Source organism: Sarcophilus harrisii, chromosome 5 (genome assembly GCF_902635505.1).
Source record: "Sarcophilus harrisii chromosome 5, mSarHar1.11, whole genome shotgun sequence".
NCBI classification, from domain to species: domain Eukaryota; kingdom Metazoa; phylum Chordata; class Mammalia; order Dasyuromorphia; family Dasyuridae; genus Sarcophilus; species Sarcophilus harrisii.
This window is the reverse complement of record NC_045430.1, coordinates 99,145,332-99,162,372: the sequence shown is the minus strand read 5'-3', so window position 1 is coordinate 99,162,372 and position 17,041 is coordinate 99,145,332. Positions and strand designations below refer to the sequence as shown.

Here is a 17,041-nt window from a genome sequence, read left to right as displayed (position 1 = left end):
AAGACCTTAATGGCACATAATTGGCATTTTCAAAAAAGCTGGGGCCATTCCAGGCCACAGGAGGAGTACCCATGGAAAGGGAGATATAATATAGTAGTTAAAGTTACCAGACATTTAGAATTGAGTCAGAGAGAAATGATAGTATAGAGTTAAAAACTAGGGAGAGTATAGGTCCCAGAATTGAGTCTGACAGTGAATGTGATGAGGGATGAGGGTACTGATGGAGAGGTTAGGGAAGAATGGGAGAGGTCCATTCTCCAAGACTTGAGTTCGGAGAGAAGGAATTTACTAAACCCAAAGACTATGGTAAAAAGTTTTATTGTTAAAGAAACATCAAGAGGGATTCTAATGGGCAGACATATCATTGTCAAGAAAGAAGTGATCTGCAAAGAGTCATTTTCTGAAGACCCATTTTATGCATGAGTCTTAAGAGAAATCTCAGGTGAATGTGAAATCTTGCCTGGCATTGTGACTTCCCTCAAGAAAACTTATCTTGCTCCGAGAGGATGCAAGACTTTTGGGGTTTGTAGATCAAAGGAGACTTTTTTTTGGTTATTTTGCATAATTTTACAGGGCTCACTCAGGTCATAAAGAGTTTTACTCTCATCAAATGCAAGCAAGAGTGTGGGGTTGGAAAAGTCAGTAAATAAATAATATGAATACAATGGTACTTACCTTTTTTATAAATAACTTTGAACTTGAATTTAAACAGGTCTTTTGTCTATTTTTCAAAGATTAAAGTATGGACAAATTTTAAGTTTTTAATAACCCATGTAGGACAATTAGAATTATTATTAAGGATTCTTATAATAAAGTGACACTCATAGGATTATAGGATCATAAATCTCTAAGGGAAGATACCTCAGAAACCATCTAATCTGAAGTTTCATAACAAAACCCAAATTGGTTAAGTGAGTTGTTCAAAATCATGTGTAGGTGGTAAATGTTAGCAAAAAAAAAATTTAAACCCAGGTTTTTGTTTTTTTACTCTAGAGTCATCATTCTTTGCACTATGCAAAGTAGAGCAATATTTGAACTAACATACTAAATTTGAAATATACTTTATTTTTTTAAAGTTTTATTGTTACATATTTCCTTTTACAATATAAACATTTAGATTATTCCCATCATATAAGAGATTTCTTGTAGCTAAGTAAAATAGGTAAGGAAGTCTAATAATGTTTAACAACTGGTTCTCTGGACCAAAAAAAAAATTGTACTGACACACTTTGAACTTTAACTTGCATTGTTTAACTTGCATTATTAACATTTTCTCCATCAAGGACAGTCAAGAAAACAGTAAATTAAATCATGATTTGTAGCATTTCATGATTTCCTCTGTAAATACATTGAAAATTTAACAATTAGCTTTCAGTTTGAGCTGTCTCCAACACACATTCAATGCAATGACATCTTCTGAAAGTATATGCAGTATTTCACATTTGTATCTTCCCCCACCCCATTTGAAAAAAAATAATAGATATCTATTCTCTCCTTCCCACTCCCTGCTCCAATGGAAAAAAAGAAAAACAAATTTCTTGTAAGAAATATGCATAGTCGAGGAAAACAGATTCAGAGACTGTGTACAAAAATATATTTCTCATTCTCCATTTAAAATCTATCACTTCTATGTATTAGAAATATGACTGTAAACTACTAAAATAAATGGGTTTTATTTGCTTTTGTTTTTAAAGAAACCTATAAGAACTTGAGCATCTGATTTATTGTTGTCCTGTTCATACTTGTCACCTTGGAAAACTGTTTATTTATTACAGTGCTAAAACAAAACAAAACAAAAAAAATGTTTTAAAATAACCTTCTTAGAATTACCATCAAAGAAAATCAATCCAGTTACTTTATTATATCATTCTTAATTTTTTTTTAACCAGGAAATGTTACTCACTATGACCAACCACCTTATTCACCAAATTTAACTTAAAATAAGCTTTGGTTATTCAAAAAAAAATCATTTCCACTCTTTAAAAAATTAAAATTTGTTACTTCATTTGAATATTGAAGATATTCAAAAGAATGCTTCAGTATCTGCAATATTCCCCTAAGTAAAGGTTTTAATTTTTTTTTTAATGTTTTTAGTTGTGGCATCTTCCTTTGAATAAATGGATAACCTCTTAGGTAATTTCATTGAAAGGGATTACATTTATTTGGATATCTAAATTATAATGTTTGAATTTTTAAAATTCAGTCATATTATTTTATAGTCATACCTTATATACTTTTTTTCCCATTAGGAATAAAAGCTGTTGCCTCATCTTGTTCATTCCTTTCTGAAGCCTCTTTGAAAAGATGCTGTAATCTCACAGATGAAGGTGTCCTTGCTCTTGCCTTCAATTGTCGCTTACTGAAGATAGTTGACTTAGGTGGTTGCTCAGGTATTACTGATGTGTCCCTACAAGCCCTTGGAGAGAATTGTTCATTTTTACAGAGTATTGACTTTTCTGCTACTCAGGTAAATAATAATATAACTATGTAGTATATTTTATACGTAATCATTTGATCCAGTTTTTAAGATTTATATATTATTCTTTTATTTCTAATTTTTCTCTAGTTTTAAGCTTTAAAAGTAATTGTGCTTATAATTTAACCTCTAAAATAAATTTAAACAAAGAGAATGTATTTAGATGATACGTTTTCTCAGTAAAGTGAAATAAAACTTTCCAGAATGATTTCTGGACAGCTAAGTGAGACAGTGGGTAAAGCACTTATTAGCTGTATGTGCTTTGTCCAAGCCAAGTGGCTTGTTTGCTTCAGTTTCTCCTATTGTAAAATGGGAATAATAACAGAAGCTTTCTGTCAGGGTTGTTGTGCAATCATAGAAGATATTTTTTAAGTGGTTAATGCAGTTCCTGGCACATAATAGATGCTGTATGCATGCTTGTTCCCTTTTCCCTTCTTTCCTTTTTTAAAGAAAAGATATGGCTTAAGATATGGCTGAGTTTATTTCCATGTTCTTTATTTATAACATCATTTTCTTTCAATCTCTCTAGGTAACTGACAGTGGTGTGGTTTCACTTGTTAGTGGACTATGTGCTAAGAAATTAGAGGTAATTTTAAAATATGCTGATAAAACAATGCCTAATAGCAAAATTTATATGAATTGTGGTACTTGAAAAATGATTTTTGAGAGTTGATTATAAGCTAAATATCTTCCTAGCCAAATATAAGAAATATGGCAATTCATAATACACTATGGATATTTCTTCAGTTAACCTACCTCTGTCTTCCTTGAGCACAATTAATTCATAGAATTTATAATTACTATGGAATAAACTGGGGGTGGGGGGGAAAGTCCAGTTTATTGCCAAAGGAAGTTATGATCAATGAAATTTAATATTCAGGTTTGAGAGAGACTGACTACAGAGAGACTGGAGTATGTGGGAGGTGGGAAATACCAAGTATAATTTTTGAGTATTGTTCTAGTTTATTGGTGTTATGTTTTCTATCATGAGATTCCTTAATTTTCTTTCTATTGATAGCCACTTAGCAGAAGTAATTTAGGAAGGCATTAAAAAATTAGAATTCAGGTTTTAACTGAAGTAAAGTTAATTTCAATTAACTCAATTAAAGTTAATTTGATTAACTTTATCAAGTTAATCATAGCTTGATTAACTTATAATCAGTTATCAAGTTAATAACTGATTATCAAGTTAATAACTTGATCAGTTATTATCAACTAATATTTGATATCAGTTCAATTATCAGCTGAAAGATATAGATCGCATAATTCCTCATGATCCACCCAGTTAGTCAAACAATAAGCATTTATTAAGCATTCATTATGTGCCATGTAATCTGCTAAAACTCTTAGGATACTTGGACAAAAGTGAAACATTCCTTGCTCTCCAAGACTTTATATTTTAATAAGGGAGACAACATTTATGGATGGAAATATATACAGAATAGATACAAAATGAATGCCAGATTATTTTTGGAGAGAAAACACCAGCAAGTAAGATGATCAACAAGGGCTTTATACAAGTGATACTTATGTGAGGGATAGAATACTTATCCAAAAATAACTACTCAGAGACTTCTTGAAGTAAAAAGCAGAAAAGTTGTTGTTTATTGATAGATTCTCATGAGAATGAGCAGTTCCACCATGAGGAGAGAGAGAAAGCTCACAGTAGAAGGGCTAAAGATTTAGGAAAGATATACAGTTTTTATAGGTTTGATTTCAAAGGATTACATTATAGGTTGGGGAGCATTAAGAAATAGGTGCCCTCTCCCCTACTTGAATGTTAAATATTGGTGCCAAAAACAGATTAGAACAGAATTCTTTCAGATTCCCTGGTTCCGAGAGGAACCATACATCAGACCTTCAAATTCAGATTACCAAGCTAACAGCATTTACCTAGTAGTTTAAAAATTGATAACATTGAACAATGATAAATGTCATCATTTTAGGTTAAGTAAATATATCTAAAGTTTAAGTAAATATTGGCTAATATTCAACATGCTTATGCAGGTCACAGAGACATAGAAATAATGAAAAATAAAATACAGAAAAGGAATTTAAACATTCCTGGAAGTTCTTTACCTTATCTCCATTCCACACATTTACAATGAATGTTTTTTCCTTTTTTAAAAAATTATTATATAGCTTTTAATTTATAAGATGTATGCATGGGTAATTTTTCAGCACTGACAGTTGCAAAACTTTTTGTTCCAACTTTTCCCCTTCTTCCCCCCACCCCTTCCCCCAGATGGCAGGTTGACCAATACATGTTAAATATGTTAAAATATAAGTTAAATATAATATATGTATACATGTCCATACAGCTATTTTGTTGTATAAAAAGAATCAGACTTTGAAATAGTATTCAATTAACCTGTGAAGGAGATCAAAAATGCAGGCAGACAAAAACAGAAGGATTGGGAATTCTATGTAGTGATTCATAGTCATCTCCCAGAGTTCTTTCGCTGGGTATAGCTGGTTCAATTCATTACTGCTTTATTGGAACTGATTTGGTTCATCACATTATTGAAGAGGGCCACGTCCATCAGAATTGATCATTATATAGTATTGTTGTTGAAGTATATAATGATCTCCTGCTCCTACTCATTTCACTCAGCATCAGTTCATTACATTGAATTTTTTTTAATAACTTTTTATTGACAGAACCCATGCCAGGGTAATTTTTTTACATTATCCCTTGCACTCACTTCTGTTCCGATTTTCCCCTCCCTCCCTCCACCCCCTCCCCCAGATGGCAAGCAGTCCTATACATGTTAAATAGGTTACAATAGATCTTAGATACAATATATGTGTGCAGAACCGAACAGTTCTCTTGTTGCTCAGGGAGAATTGGATTTAGAAGGTATAAATAACCCAAGAAGAAAAACAAAAATGCAAGCAGTTTACATTCATTTCCCAGTGGGTTTTTTTTTTTTTGGGGTATAGCTGCTTCTGTCCATCCTTGATCAATTAAAACTGAGTTAGATCTTCTCTTTGTCGAAGAAATCCACTTCCATCTCTGATGGAATATATCCTCATACAGTATTGTTGTTGAGGTATATAATGATCCGGTTCTGCTCATTTCACTCAGCATCAGTTCATGTAAGTCTCGCCAATCCTCTCTGTATTCATCATGCTGGTGGTTTCTTACAGAACAATAATATTCCAAAACATTCATATACCACAATTTACTCAACCATTCTCCAATTGATGGGCATCCATTCATTTTCCAGCTTCTAGCCACTACAAACAGGGCTGCCACAAACATTTTGGCACATACAGCTCCCTTTCCCTTCTTTAGGATCTCTTTGGGGTATAAGCCCAGTAGAAACACTGCTGGATCAAAGGGTATGCACAGTTTGATAACTTTTTGAGCATAGTTCCAAATTGCTCTCCAGAATGGCTGGATATGTTCACAATTCCACCAACAATGTATCAGTGTCCCTGTTTTCCCATATCCCCTCCAACATTCTACATTATCTTTCCCTATTCTAGCCAATCTGACAGGTGTGTAGTAGTATCTCAGAGTTGTCTTAATTTGCATTTCTCTGATCAGTAGTGATTTGGAACACTCTTTCATATGAGTGGTAATAGTTTCAATTTCACCATCTGAAAATTGTCTGTTCATATCCTTTGACCATTTATCAATTCGAGAATGGCTTGATTTCTTATAAATTAGAGTCAATTCTCTATATATTTTGGAAATGAGGCCTTTATCAGAACCTTTGACTGTAAAAATGTTTTCCCAGTTTATTGTTTCCCTTCTAATCTTGCCTGCATTAGTTTTGTTTGTACAAAAACTTTTCAATTTGATATAATCAAAATTTTCTATTTTGTAGTCACTAGTGATCTCTAGTTCTTCTTTGGTCATGAATTCCTTCCTCTTCTATAGGTCTGAGAGGTAAACTATCCTATGCTCTTCCAATTTATTTATAATCTCATTCTTTATGCCTAGGTCATGAAACCATTTTGACTTTATCTTCGTGTATGGTGTTAAATGTGGGTCTATGCCTAGTTTCTGCCATACTAATTTCCAATTTTCCCACCAATTTTTGTCAAATAATGCATTCTTATCCCCAAAACTGGGGTCTCAGAGTTTGTCAAACACTAGATAATTAAAGTTATTGGCTGTTTTGTCCTTTGAACCTAACCTATTCCATTGATCAACTGGTCTGTTTCTTAGCCAATACCAGATGGTTTTAGTAACTGCTGCTTTATAATATAATTTTAGCTCTGGTAGAGCTAGGCCACCTTCATTTGATTTTTTTCATTAATTCCCTTGAAATTCTTGACCTTTTGTTCTTTTATATGGATTTCCTTGTTATTTTTTTCTAGGTCATCAAAATAGTTTTTTGGGAGTCTGATTGGTATAGCACTAAATAAATAGATTAGTTTAGGTAGTATTGTCATCTTTATTATATTTGCTTGCCCAATCCAAGAGCATTTAATATTTTTCCAGTTGGTTAGATCAGACTTAATTTGTGTGGAAAGTGTTTTGTAGTTTTGCTCATAAAGTTTCTGATTTTCCCTTGGCAGATAGATTCCTAAATATTTTATATAATCAGTAGTTACTTTAAATGGAATTTCTCTTTGTAACTCTAACTGTTGGGTTTTGTTAGTGTTATAAGAATGCTGATGACTTATGTGGGTTTATTTTGTATCCAGCAACTTTGCTAAAGGTTATTTCTAATAACTTATTAGTAGAATCTCTGAGGTTCTCTAAGTATACCTTCATATCATCAGCAGAGAATAATAATTTGGTTTCCTCATTGCCTATCCTTATTCCTTTAATCTCTTTCTCAACTCTTATTGCCAAAGCTACCATTTCTAATACAATATTAAATAGTAACGGTGATAGTGGGCAACCTTGTTTCACTCCTGATCTTATTGAAATGGCTGCAGTTTGTCCCCATTACATATGATGCTTACTGCTGGTTTTAAATAGATGCTATTAATTATTTTAAGGAAAAGTCCATTTATTCCTATATTCTCAAGTGTTTTTAATAGGAATGGATGTTGGATTTTATCAAATGCTTTTTCTGCATCTATTGAGATGATCATATGGTTTTTGTTACTTTGGTTATTAATATGGCCAATTATACTGATAATTTTCCTAATATTGAACCAGCCCTGTATTCCTGGTATAAATCCTACTTTATCGTGGTGTATTATCCTGGGGATGATTTTCTGTAGTCTTTTTGCTAATATTTTATTTAAGATTTTAGCATCAATATTCATTAGGGAGGTTGTTCTATAATTTTCTTTCTCTGTTTTCAACCTACCTGGTTTAGGTATCAGTACCACATCTGTGTCATAAAAGGAATTTGGTAGGACTCCTTCATTCCCTATTTTTTCAAATAATTTATAAAGCACTGGGACTAATTGTTCTTTGAATGTTTGGTAGAATTCACATGTAAATCCATCTGGTCCTGGGGATTTTTTTTTAGGGAGTTGATTAATAGCTTGTTCTATTTCTTTTTCTGAAATGGGACTATTTAAGCAATTTACTTCCTCCTCTGATAAGCTAGGAAGCCTATATTTTTGGAGGTAGTCATCCACTTTGCTTAGGTTATCAAATTTATTGGCATAAAGTTAGACAAAGTAACCTCTTATTATTTCTTTAATTTCCTCTTCATTGGTGGAAAGTTCTCCCTTTTCATTTTTAAGACTACTAATTTGATTTTCCTCTCTCCTTTTTCTAATCAGATTTGCCAAAGGTTTATCAATTTTATTGGTTTTTTCATAAAATCAACTCTTAGTTTTATTTATTAGTTCAATAGTTTTTTTACTTTCAATATTATTAATTTCTTCTTTTAATTTTAGAATTTCAAGTTTAGTAATTGATTGGGGTTTTTTTAATTTAATCTTTTTCTAGCTTTTTAAGTTGCAAGCCCAATTCACTGATCTTCTCTTTCTCTATTTTATTCAAGTAAACCTCTAAGGATATAAAATTTCCCCTTATTACTGCTTTGGCTGCATCCCACAAATTTTGGTATGATGTCTCACCATTGTCATTATCTTGATTGAAATTATTAATTGTGCCTATAATTTGCTGTTTCACCCAATCATTCTTTAAGATGAGATTATTTAGTTTCCAATTACTTTTTGGTCTATTTACACCTAACTTTTTGTTGAATGTAGTTTTTATTGCATTGTGATCTGAAAAGAAAGCATTTACTATTTCTGCCTTGTGCATTTAATTTTGAGGTCTTTATATCCTAATATTTGGTCAATTTTTGTGTAGGTTCCATGAACTGCTGAGAAGAAAGTATACTCCTTTCTGTCACCATTCAGTTTTCTCCAGAGAGCTATCATACCTAATTTTTCTAATAATCTATTTACCTCTTTAATTTCTTTCTTATTTGTTTTGTGATTTGATTTATCTAAATCTGAGAGTGCAAGATTGAGATCTCCCGCTATTATAGTTCTGCTGTCTATTTCTTCTCACAACTCTCTTAATTTCTCCTTTAGGAAGTTAGATGCTATATCACTTGGTGCATATATGTTTAATACTGATATTGCTTCATTGTCTATATTACCCTTTAGCAAGATATAGTTTCCTTCCTTATCTCTTTTAATTAGATCAATTTTTGCTTTTGTTTGATCTGAGATAAGGATGGCTACCCCTGCTTTTGTGCTGTAAGAAACGATGAGGAAATTGAATGATTTTCTATTTGAGTTGCCACAAGTGCTTAACAAATTCTTTTTCATTCATTGTTTCATTCCTTTAGAATGATATACAAAAAAGAATGATGGTAATTATGTAAATTTCAATGCATACTGTTCCTATTCAACAATAAACCAATACTTCTTAAGTGTTTTCTATGTTCCAAGTACTGTGTTACTCACTGAGGATACAAATAGAATGAAGTAATTCCTACTGATAAAGAGCTCATATGAAAGATATGAAAGATAATATGTGCACATAAAAAATATAAAGCATAAATACAAAGTATATATATATATATGTATATATTCATTTGACAGTATATATGAAAGATAATAAGTGCACATAAAAAATATGCTCTAATATGAAAGATAATAAGTGCACATAAAAAATATAAAGCATAAATACAAAGTATATATATATATATGTATATATTCATTTGACAGTATATACAAAGTAGTTATATGCAGAGTGGTCATTTAACTGGTTGGAGAATTAGAAAAGGCTTCTTGTTGAATATTGTATTTGAAAAAAAATCTTTTTTTTTTAAATTATTTTTTTTTCTTACAGCACAATAATAGTCCATCACAGTGATTTATCATAGCTTGTTTAGCCATTCCCCAATTGATGGTTATCCCTTTAATTTCCAATTCTTAGCAAGCATAAAAAAGAGCTGCTTTAAATATTTTTAGTCAAATAGATCCTTTTCTCCTCCCCCCTCCCCCCTTTTTTTATGTCTTTAGGATATAGACTTAAAAGTAATTTTACTGGATTAAAGGTATGCATAGTTTTATAATCCACTGAGTGTATTTCTAAATTGCTTTCCAGAATGGTTGGGTCAGTTTACAACTTCACCAACAGTGCATTAGTGTCCCAGTTTTCCCACATTACCTCTAATATTTGTCATTTTCCTTTTTTGTCATATTAGCCAATCTAAGAGTTGAGAGATGATATATTATTGATTTTAATGAACATTTCTCTAATCAAAAGTGATTGATTTTTTTTTAATATAACGATAGGTAACTTTGATTTATTTTTGAACTACTTGTTCATATTCTTTGACCATTTCTCAATTTCAGAATGACTTGTACTTTTAAAAATTTGACTTACTTACCTATGAATGAGATGAGGGTGAGATCTCTCAAGACAGTTGTGAAAATCGAGTAAGGCTTCATCTACTTCAGCGTTGGAATAGGCTTGAAAGTCCTTGAGCACTGACTCCCCTTCCTGCTATCCTCCCATGACATAATTTTCTCCCTACTTCAATCAAATATGGGCAACTATGTACTTATTGGCCAAGTTCAATTTCTTGGGTAGTTCCCTCGTTTAGAATGTAAGAGCTTCAGTCAATGAGGATGATGGTCAGTAGTGGGAGGGGTGTTTGCATTAGGGACTATTTAAAGTGTAAAACCTGTCCCAAAAGGTGCCTCCTCCTTTTGATTGCTTGTTCTACAGGAGGGCCGCCTGCTTCTCATGAAAATGTACAATAAACTTTTTATTAAATGGTGAACACTCACCATTCTGAGCCATACAGCTATATATTTGAAAAATGAGGGCTTTATCAGAGATACTTTTTGCAAATTCCCTCCCCCAGATATATTCTGTTTTCTTTTTAATTTTGGTTACATTGGTTTTGTTTGTGCAAAAACTTAAATTTTATACAATCAAAATTATATATTTTACATTTTGTTACACACTCTGTATTTTCTTTGATACTAAATTCTTTCCTAATCTATCCAGATCTATGTATCTGATAGATAAAACTATTTGATGTTCACCTAATTTCCTTATCCAGTTTTCCAAGCAATTTTTATAAAATAATGAGTTTTTAATTCTTAAAGCTTGGATTTTTGGGTTTATTAAACACTAAATTATTATGGTTGTTTACTATTGAATATTGTGTACCTAATCTTTTTCATTGATCCACCACTCTATTTCTTAGTACTAGTTTTGATAATCACCACTTTATAATAGAATTTCAGATCTGGTATGGCTAGACCACATTCTTTCATAGTTGCTTTTCATTGATTCCTTTGATATCTTTGATCTTTTGTTCTTCCAGATGAATTTTATTAATTTTTCCAGCTCTATAAAATAATTTTTGATTGTTTTACTGATATAGCATGAATATCTAATCTAATTTTAACTGTGTTAATTTTATTTATATGAAAGCTTTTAAATTTTATGCAAGAAAAGTTGTCCATTTTGTCTTCTATGTTGGTCTTTATTTTTGATTATAAACTCTTTCTTTACCCATAAATATGAAAGGTAATTTCTTGCCTTATCCTCTTAATTTATTTATGCCACTTTTTATATCTATCATGTATCTGTGTATCCATTCATGTATCTGTATGTATGTATGGTATGAGATGTTGGTTTATTCTTAATTTCTGCCAGACTTTTCCAGGTTTTCTCAGAATTTTTTTCTCAGTCCTTACTTCACTAGCTATAGTCTTTCAGTTTATTGAAAAGTATAATGCTGAACTCATTTGCTTATAAATGTTGTGTATTTCATCTGTTGCACAAATTAACCTCTATCTTTAGTGGGTGTTTAATTGTTTTGATGATTTCTGCCTTGTAATATAGTTTGAGGGATTGTTGACTAATAATATCAAGTCAGGAGTCAGGAAGAGCTTAGTTCAAATCCAGCCTCTGACACTTACCAGCTTTGTAACCCTAGGCAAGTCATTTTACTCTGTTTGCCTCAGTTTCCTCATTTGTAAAATGAATTTAAGGAGAAAATGGCAAACCACTTCATTTCTTTGCCAAGAGAATCTCATATAGTGTCATGAAGAGTCAAACATGACTTGAAACAACTGAAAAACAAATTCGGTTAAAAATTGAGGTTTCCTTCTTTTTCACTTTTTTTCATTTTTCCATTGAGATTCTTTTTGTTCTTTAGACTAAATTTCATGATTTTTTTTTCCTAGTTCAATAAAATAATCCTTTAGTAGGTTAATTTGTATGGTACTGAAGATGTACAAATATTCCCTTTGTAGCACATCTGGTTATTAACAACTGAGTATTTGTTAACCATTATGTTTTGGGTTTTTTTTTTTTTTCATCTGTAAAAAGGTTATTTACACACTCATGATCTTCTTAGTACCGAGTATCTATTTATTTATGAATTACTGGTCATGAAAAGAATATATAATTAGATTATCAGTTTGTATGATTGTAAAAATATTTTTGAATGAAGTCAGTAATGACTGTAAACATTATTGCTGACTGAATATTTCATTGGAATTAAGTCTATAAATCCTGTATGTACACATATAGGAAGAATTACCTATTGCTGCATTTACACTTATTTAGTCTTAACTTTTATTAAATAAAAAATATAGGTAAAATAAAAAATGCTAATATACCTTAGCTTTTATTGAAGAGTTATCTTTTCCCACAAATTACTACATTGGATTATACTTCATTTTTCTAATTTTGTCATTATTCTTAATATTTTTATTCCTTATAGGAGATTCACATGGGGCATTGTGTAAATCTGACTGATGGTGCCGTTGAAGCTGTTCTTACTTGCTGCCCTCAGATACATATTTTACTCTTTCATGAATGCCCTTTAATAACAGGTTAGTTTGCTATTGCATGAACGCTTCTTTTTGTTGGCCTTCAGGAATTATTTATTTTCATTTTTCAAGTTTTGTAATAAATATTTGTCAAGTTTACATGTAACATTAGGATTGAAACCCAATATTTGTGTCCTATAAAATAAATAAATTGGAATAAATGGTGTTTGAAAACTTTTGTAAGTCACTTTCCAATATATTTCATCGGTCTTATATGATCTTGGAGATGGACAGTTACCATATTTAACTGCTTAATTCTAACTACAGTTATTTCATATCTGTTCTATAGAGTCTCTAGGTTAACTTTATTTTGTTTGTTTTGGTCTCACTGTTATTACAATTTAGTTATCAAGGGTAAACTGTGTAGGTCAGTGTCATGTTGATGAGGGGAGCCCTGAAACTCTTTCTTTTTCTCTCTGACTTTGGAAATGAGCCATGAGGAAGAGCACTTGAGAAACTCCCTGAAGGAGAAATTCTCCTTGAACCCTGCCACTGTGAGACCCACCCCAGGGGAACCAAGATAAAGTGGTTTATCTTGGTGGGACCAGTTGAAGTAATCTCATTTAGCTGGAGATCTAGATTTATATTGACTCCTATTGTTGGCTCAAAACCATTCCCAATAAGTGGTCTCATCTAGGCCTGGGGGCAGTGACAACATTGAGGGAATCTTATTTGGTTGAAACTTCTGTCTCAGATTTCCTTATAAAAATGGCAATTTTAAGCTCAGTCCTTGCAGAGGACCTAATATGTCATGCCAAGGAAACTTTTTCTCTGGCATTGCCACAAACCTCTGCCCACTGAAATGATATTCTCTTTCAGCATTACCCTCTCTTTATCTTTCTTACTTATTTCCTTACCAAGACTTTATACCTCTCTGTTGGGATTTCTCTGCTAGAAATTCTCTATCTCTCTGCCAGGACTCCTCCATTAGAAACTTTATAACCCTCTACCAGGACCTTGCCAGTAAGGAATTTAGTCTTTCTATTCAAGCATAGCAAAGGCTGACTTCCCAATGCTAATAATAAACTTCTTTTTATCAGTTTAGCTTTTCTACAAATCTGCCATGAAATAGGCTCTGTATCATCTTCATGTATCTTCATTTACTATGGGTTATTCATTGTGATTTTCTTTTATAGATCATTCCAGAGAAGTCCTGGAGCGGTTAGTGGGCCCGAACAAAATCAAACAAGTAACGTGGACTGTTTATTGATGCTTATTAAAATTACAATGATTTTGCAATTTTTTCTGGAAATGACTTTGGAGATTGACTTTCCATTTTTATTCCAAGCATGCCATATTGATTTATTGGGGTTTTTAAACTGTGGATCTGCTAAAATTTTGCTTTGATGGTAAAACTAAACTCTTCCAAAATTCAAACAATACTGTTGCCATTTCTTTTTCTTTAGGGAGTCACTACTTTTTAAAAGGTATTACTATTGTGACTATGACCTTTCTCATTCTTTGGGTTTTTATATTTTTTTACACAGTAAAACCCCATGTGAAATATATACAGGTTAAAAATGATCAATTTTCCCTGCTGCTTCTCTTTCATTCCTAAATAATTGATGAATGACCATTAGGAAAATAAAGTAATTTAATTAATTAAATCTCTTCTTATTCCCACCTTTTTAATGGTTAAGGGCCCATCTGCCAAATAGCAAATCTGATCATAAACCCTGAACATTTTCTTTTGAATTGGTCTTTCAGCCAAACAGAAAACAAACATTTTAGTAATAGGGAATTTAACCTATCATTCAGCAGAGAAGTGTGGTATCAATTTGGTTCTATCACCATCCTATGATTTGATTTATTCAGTCTTTCTTGGCTTTCTTCCTCAAATATTTGCAGTTTATTTTCTTAGAACTGATGAACTTGTTAAAAAAAAATTGGGGATACTTGAAAGAAAATCATTATGATTAGACTCAGAAAGACTGAATGAAGTAATACCTCAAAGATTTCTGGTCTGCTTCATATTTAGTAGAAAGCAGAAAATACCCTGTTGTTTGTTTTGTCTTCTTACTGGAAGATATTTTAGATTCTTTTTTGGAAAGAATTAAGGTAGAGCTTTATAAGAATATTTTAGGGAAAAAATTGATGCTATTTTTAACATTTGAAGCAACTACCAGAGTACAGGAAGGTAAGCCTTCATCAAAACTAATGTCTGAGGAAATCCAGGAACAGTGGTGATTGACTTTCCATGACCTACTTTATCCTATAGGAATTTGAGCACTATTCAATAGATGAACTGCTATTTTGGTTCCTAAACATAATTTACCAAAAACAACCAACTAGGAAGGAAAAAGCCACCATGAGTTAGGAGGAAATTTGAACTTTAGGGTTGACTTGTTTTTCAGTATCATCAATGCCACAATTTAAGTTTCTAAAATTATGACTCATGATGACCTTTTTTTTTCCCCTCCATAAATATAGATGAGAAGTGAAGTCACTAAACTAAGCTACTGAGAGGAAGGTGAACTGAATTTACTATATTTTAACTACAGAACTAAAATTTAAGAGGTTGGAAGGGTGATTTTCTGTTACTTTGAAATTTATTTTTTACTTCTTCACATTCAGAAAGGAACTTTTTCTTTCCAGAGAAAAAGGAGCCATGTGATTATATACTGACAATATGTAGTTTCCAAATAAAATGTTAACCTTATATTTCTTTAAATTGAAGTATCTAGATCAAATGTCATCACAAATCTTTTTTTCAGTTATTCAGGGATTGAAAGGGCATTATGAACTACTAATTTATCCCAATGATCTGAAAGTAGGATTCTTTTTATTTGTACATGTTTAGATAAGCATTTTTCCTTAAGGAGGAAACTTTATGGAATTGTCTTCTTTAAACATAAAACTTCTGTACTACGTCAAGCTCTTCCCTGTTTCATTTAAGCATAAAATATAAAAGATTGGGGGGGGAAGGGAAGGATGAGTAGAGAGAATGGCAATATATGGTACAAGTTGTTATAAATGTTTTGATTGAAGAGATTTGTATTCAGCATTATTTTTTATTTTATATAGTCACCACTGGTTACTTTACAAATCATATTAGTTGACATTGTTATTACAAAAATAATGTCTTTGTACAAATGTTTAAAATGGATAGGGTTGGATTTTTTCTTGAGCTTGATATTGTTCTGAAAGTTAAAACAATAAAATTAAATGCCAAATATACAATAAGTCTACATTTTATTTTAGATAATTTGCATAATCCAAATTATGCAATTAAATTCCAAGCAATTTCCAAGCAATTAAAATAATTTATAAGATACTTATTTTTTAAAAGGAACATACAAGATATTTGGGTTTTATTTTGCAATTTTTTTCATAAACTTGTCTGAGTTCTACTGTTTTGTTTCTTATTTTCCAGGAAAGTTAATGATCATTTTTATTGATTGAAAAAATATTTTGTATATAGAGAATTGACTCTAATTTATAAGAAATCAAGCCATTCTCCAATTGATAAATGGTCAAAGGATATGAACAGACAATTTTCAGATGAAGAAATTGAAACTATTTCTAGCCATATGAAAAGATGCTCTAAGTCATTATTAATCAGAGAAATGCAAATTAAGACAACTCTGAGATACTGCTACATACCTCTCAAGATTGGCTAACATGACAGGAAAAGATAATGATGAATGTTGGAGGGGATGCGGGAAAACTGGGGCATTGATTATCAACACTGTTGGTGGAATTATGAATGAATCCAATCATTCTGGAGAGCAATTTGGAACTATGCTCAAAAAAGTGCATATCCTTTGATCCAGCAGTGTTACTACTGGGCTTATATCCCAAAGAGATCATAAAGAAGAGAAAGGGACCTGTATGTGCCAAAATATTTGTGGCAGCCCTCTTTGTAGTGGCTAGAAACTGGAAATTGAGTGGATGCTCATCAATTGGAGAATGGCTGAATAAATTGTGGTATATGAATATTATGGAATATTATTGTTCTGTAAGAAATGACCAGCAGGATGATTTCAGAGAGACCTGGAGAGATTTACATGAACTGATGCTAAGTGAAATGAGCAGAACCAGGAGATCATTATATACTTCAACAACAATACTATATGATGATCAATTCTGATAGACATGGTTTTTCTTCAACAGTGAGATGATCTAAATCAGTTCCAATTGTTCAGTAATGAAGAGAACCAGCTATACCCATTGAAAGAACTATGAAAATGAGTGTGGACCACAAGAGCATTTCCACTCTTTCTATTATTGTCTGCTTGCATTTTTGTTTTCCTTTTCAGGTTATTTTTGCCTTCTTTCTAAATCCATTTTTTCTTGTACAGGAGCATACTGTATAAATAT

At 31.7% G+C, this 17,041-nt stretch overlaps 1 protein-coding gene across 2 annotated transcripts in view; it reads left to right on the top strand.

Annotated features, from left to right (window-relative positions):
* Nucleotides 1–15,898, top strand: part of AMN1 (antagonist of mitotic exit network 1 homolog) — a 41,539-nt gene extending 25,641 nt beyond the window's left edge. For both annotated transcript variants that reach the window (XM_003772368.4, XM_012551604.3), the window contains exons 4-7: nucleotides 2,250–2,467; nucleotides 3,006–3,062; nucleotides 12,613–12,724; nucleotides 13,858–15,898. In XM_003772368.4, the coding sequence (XP_003772416.2) occupies nucleotides 2,250–2,467; nucleotides 3,006–3,062; nucleotides 12,613–12,724; nucleotides 13,858–13,931 (461 nt within the window). In that variant the 3' untranslated portion in view covers nucleotides 13,932–15,898. The remainder of the gene's footprint in view (nucleotides 1–2,249; nucleotides 2,468–3,005; nucleotides 3,063–12,612; nucleotides 12,725–13,857) is intronic.
* Nucleotides 15,899–17,041: the final 1,143 nt, after the last annotated feature.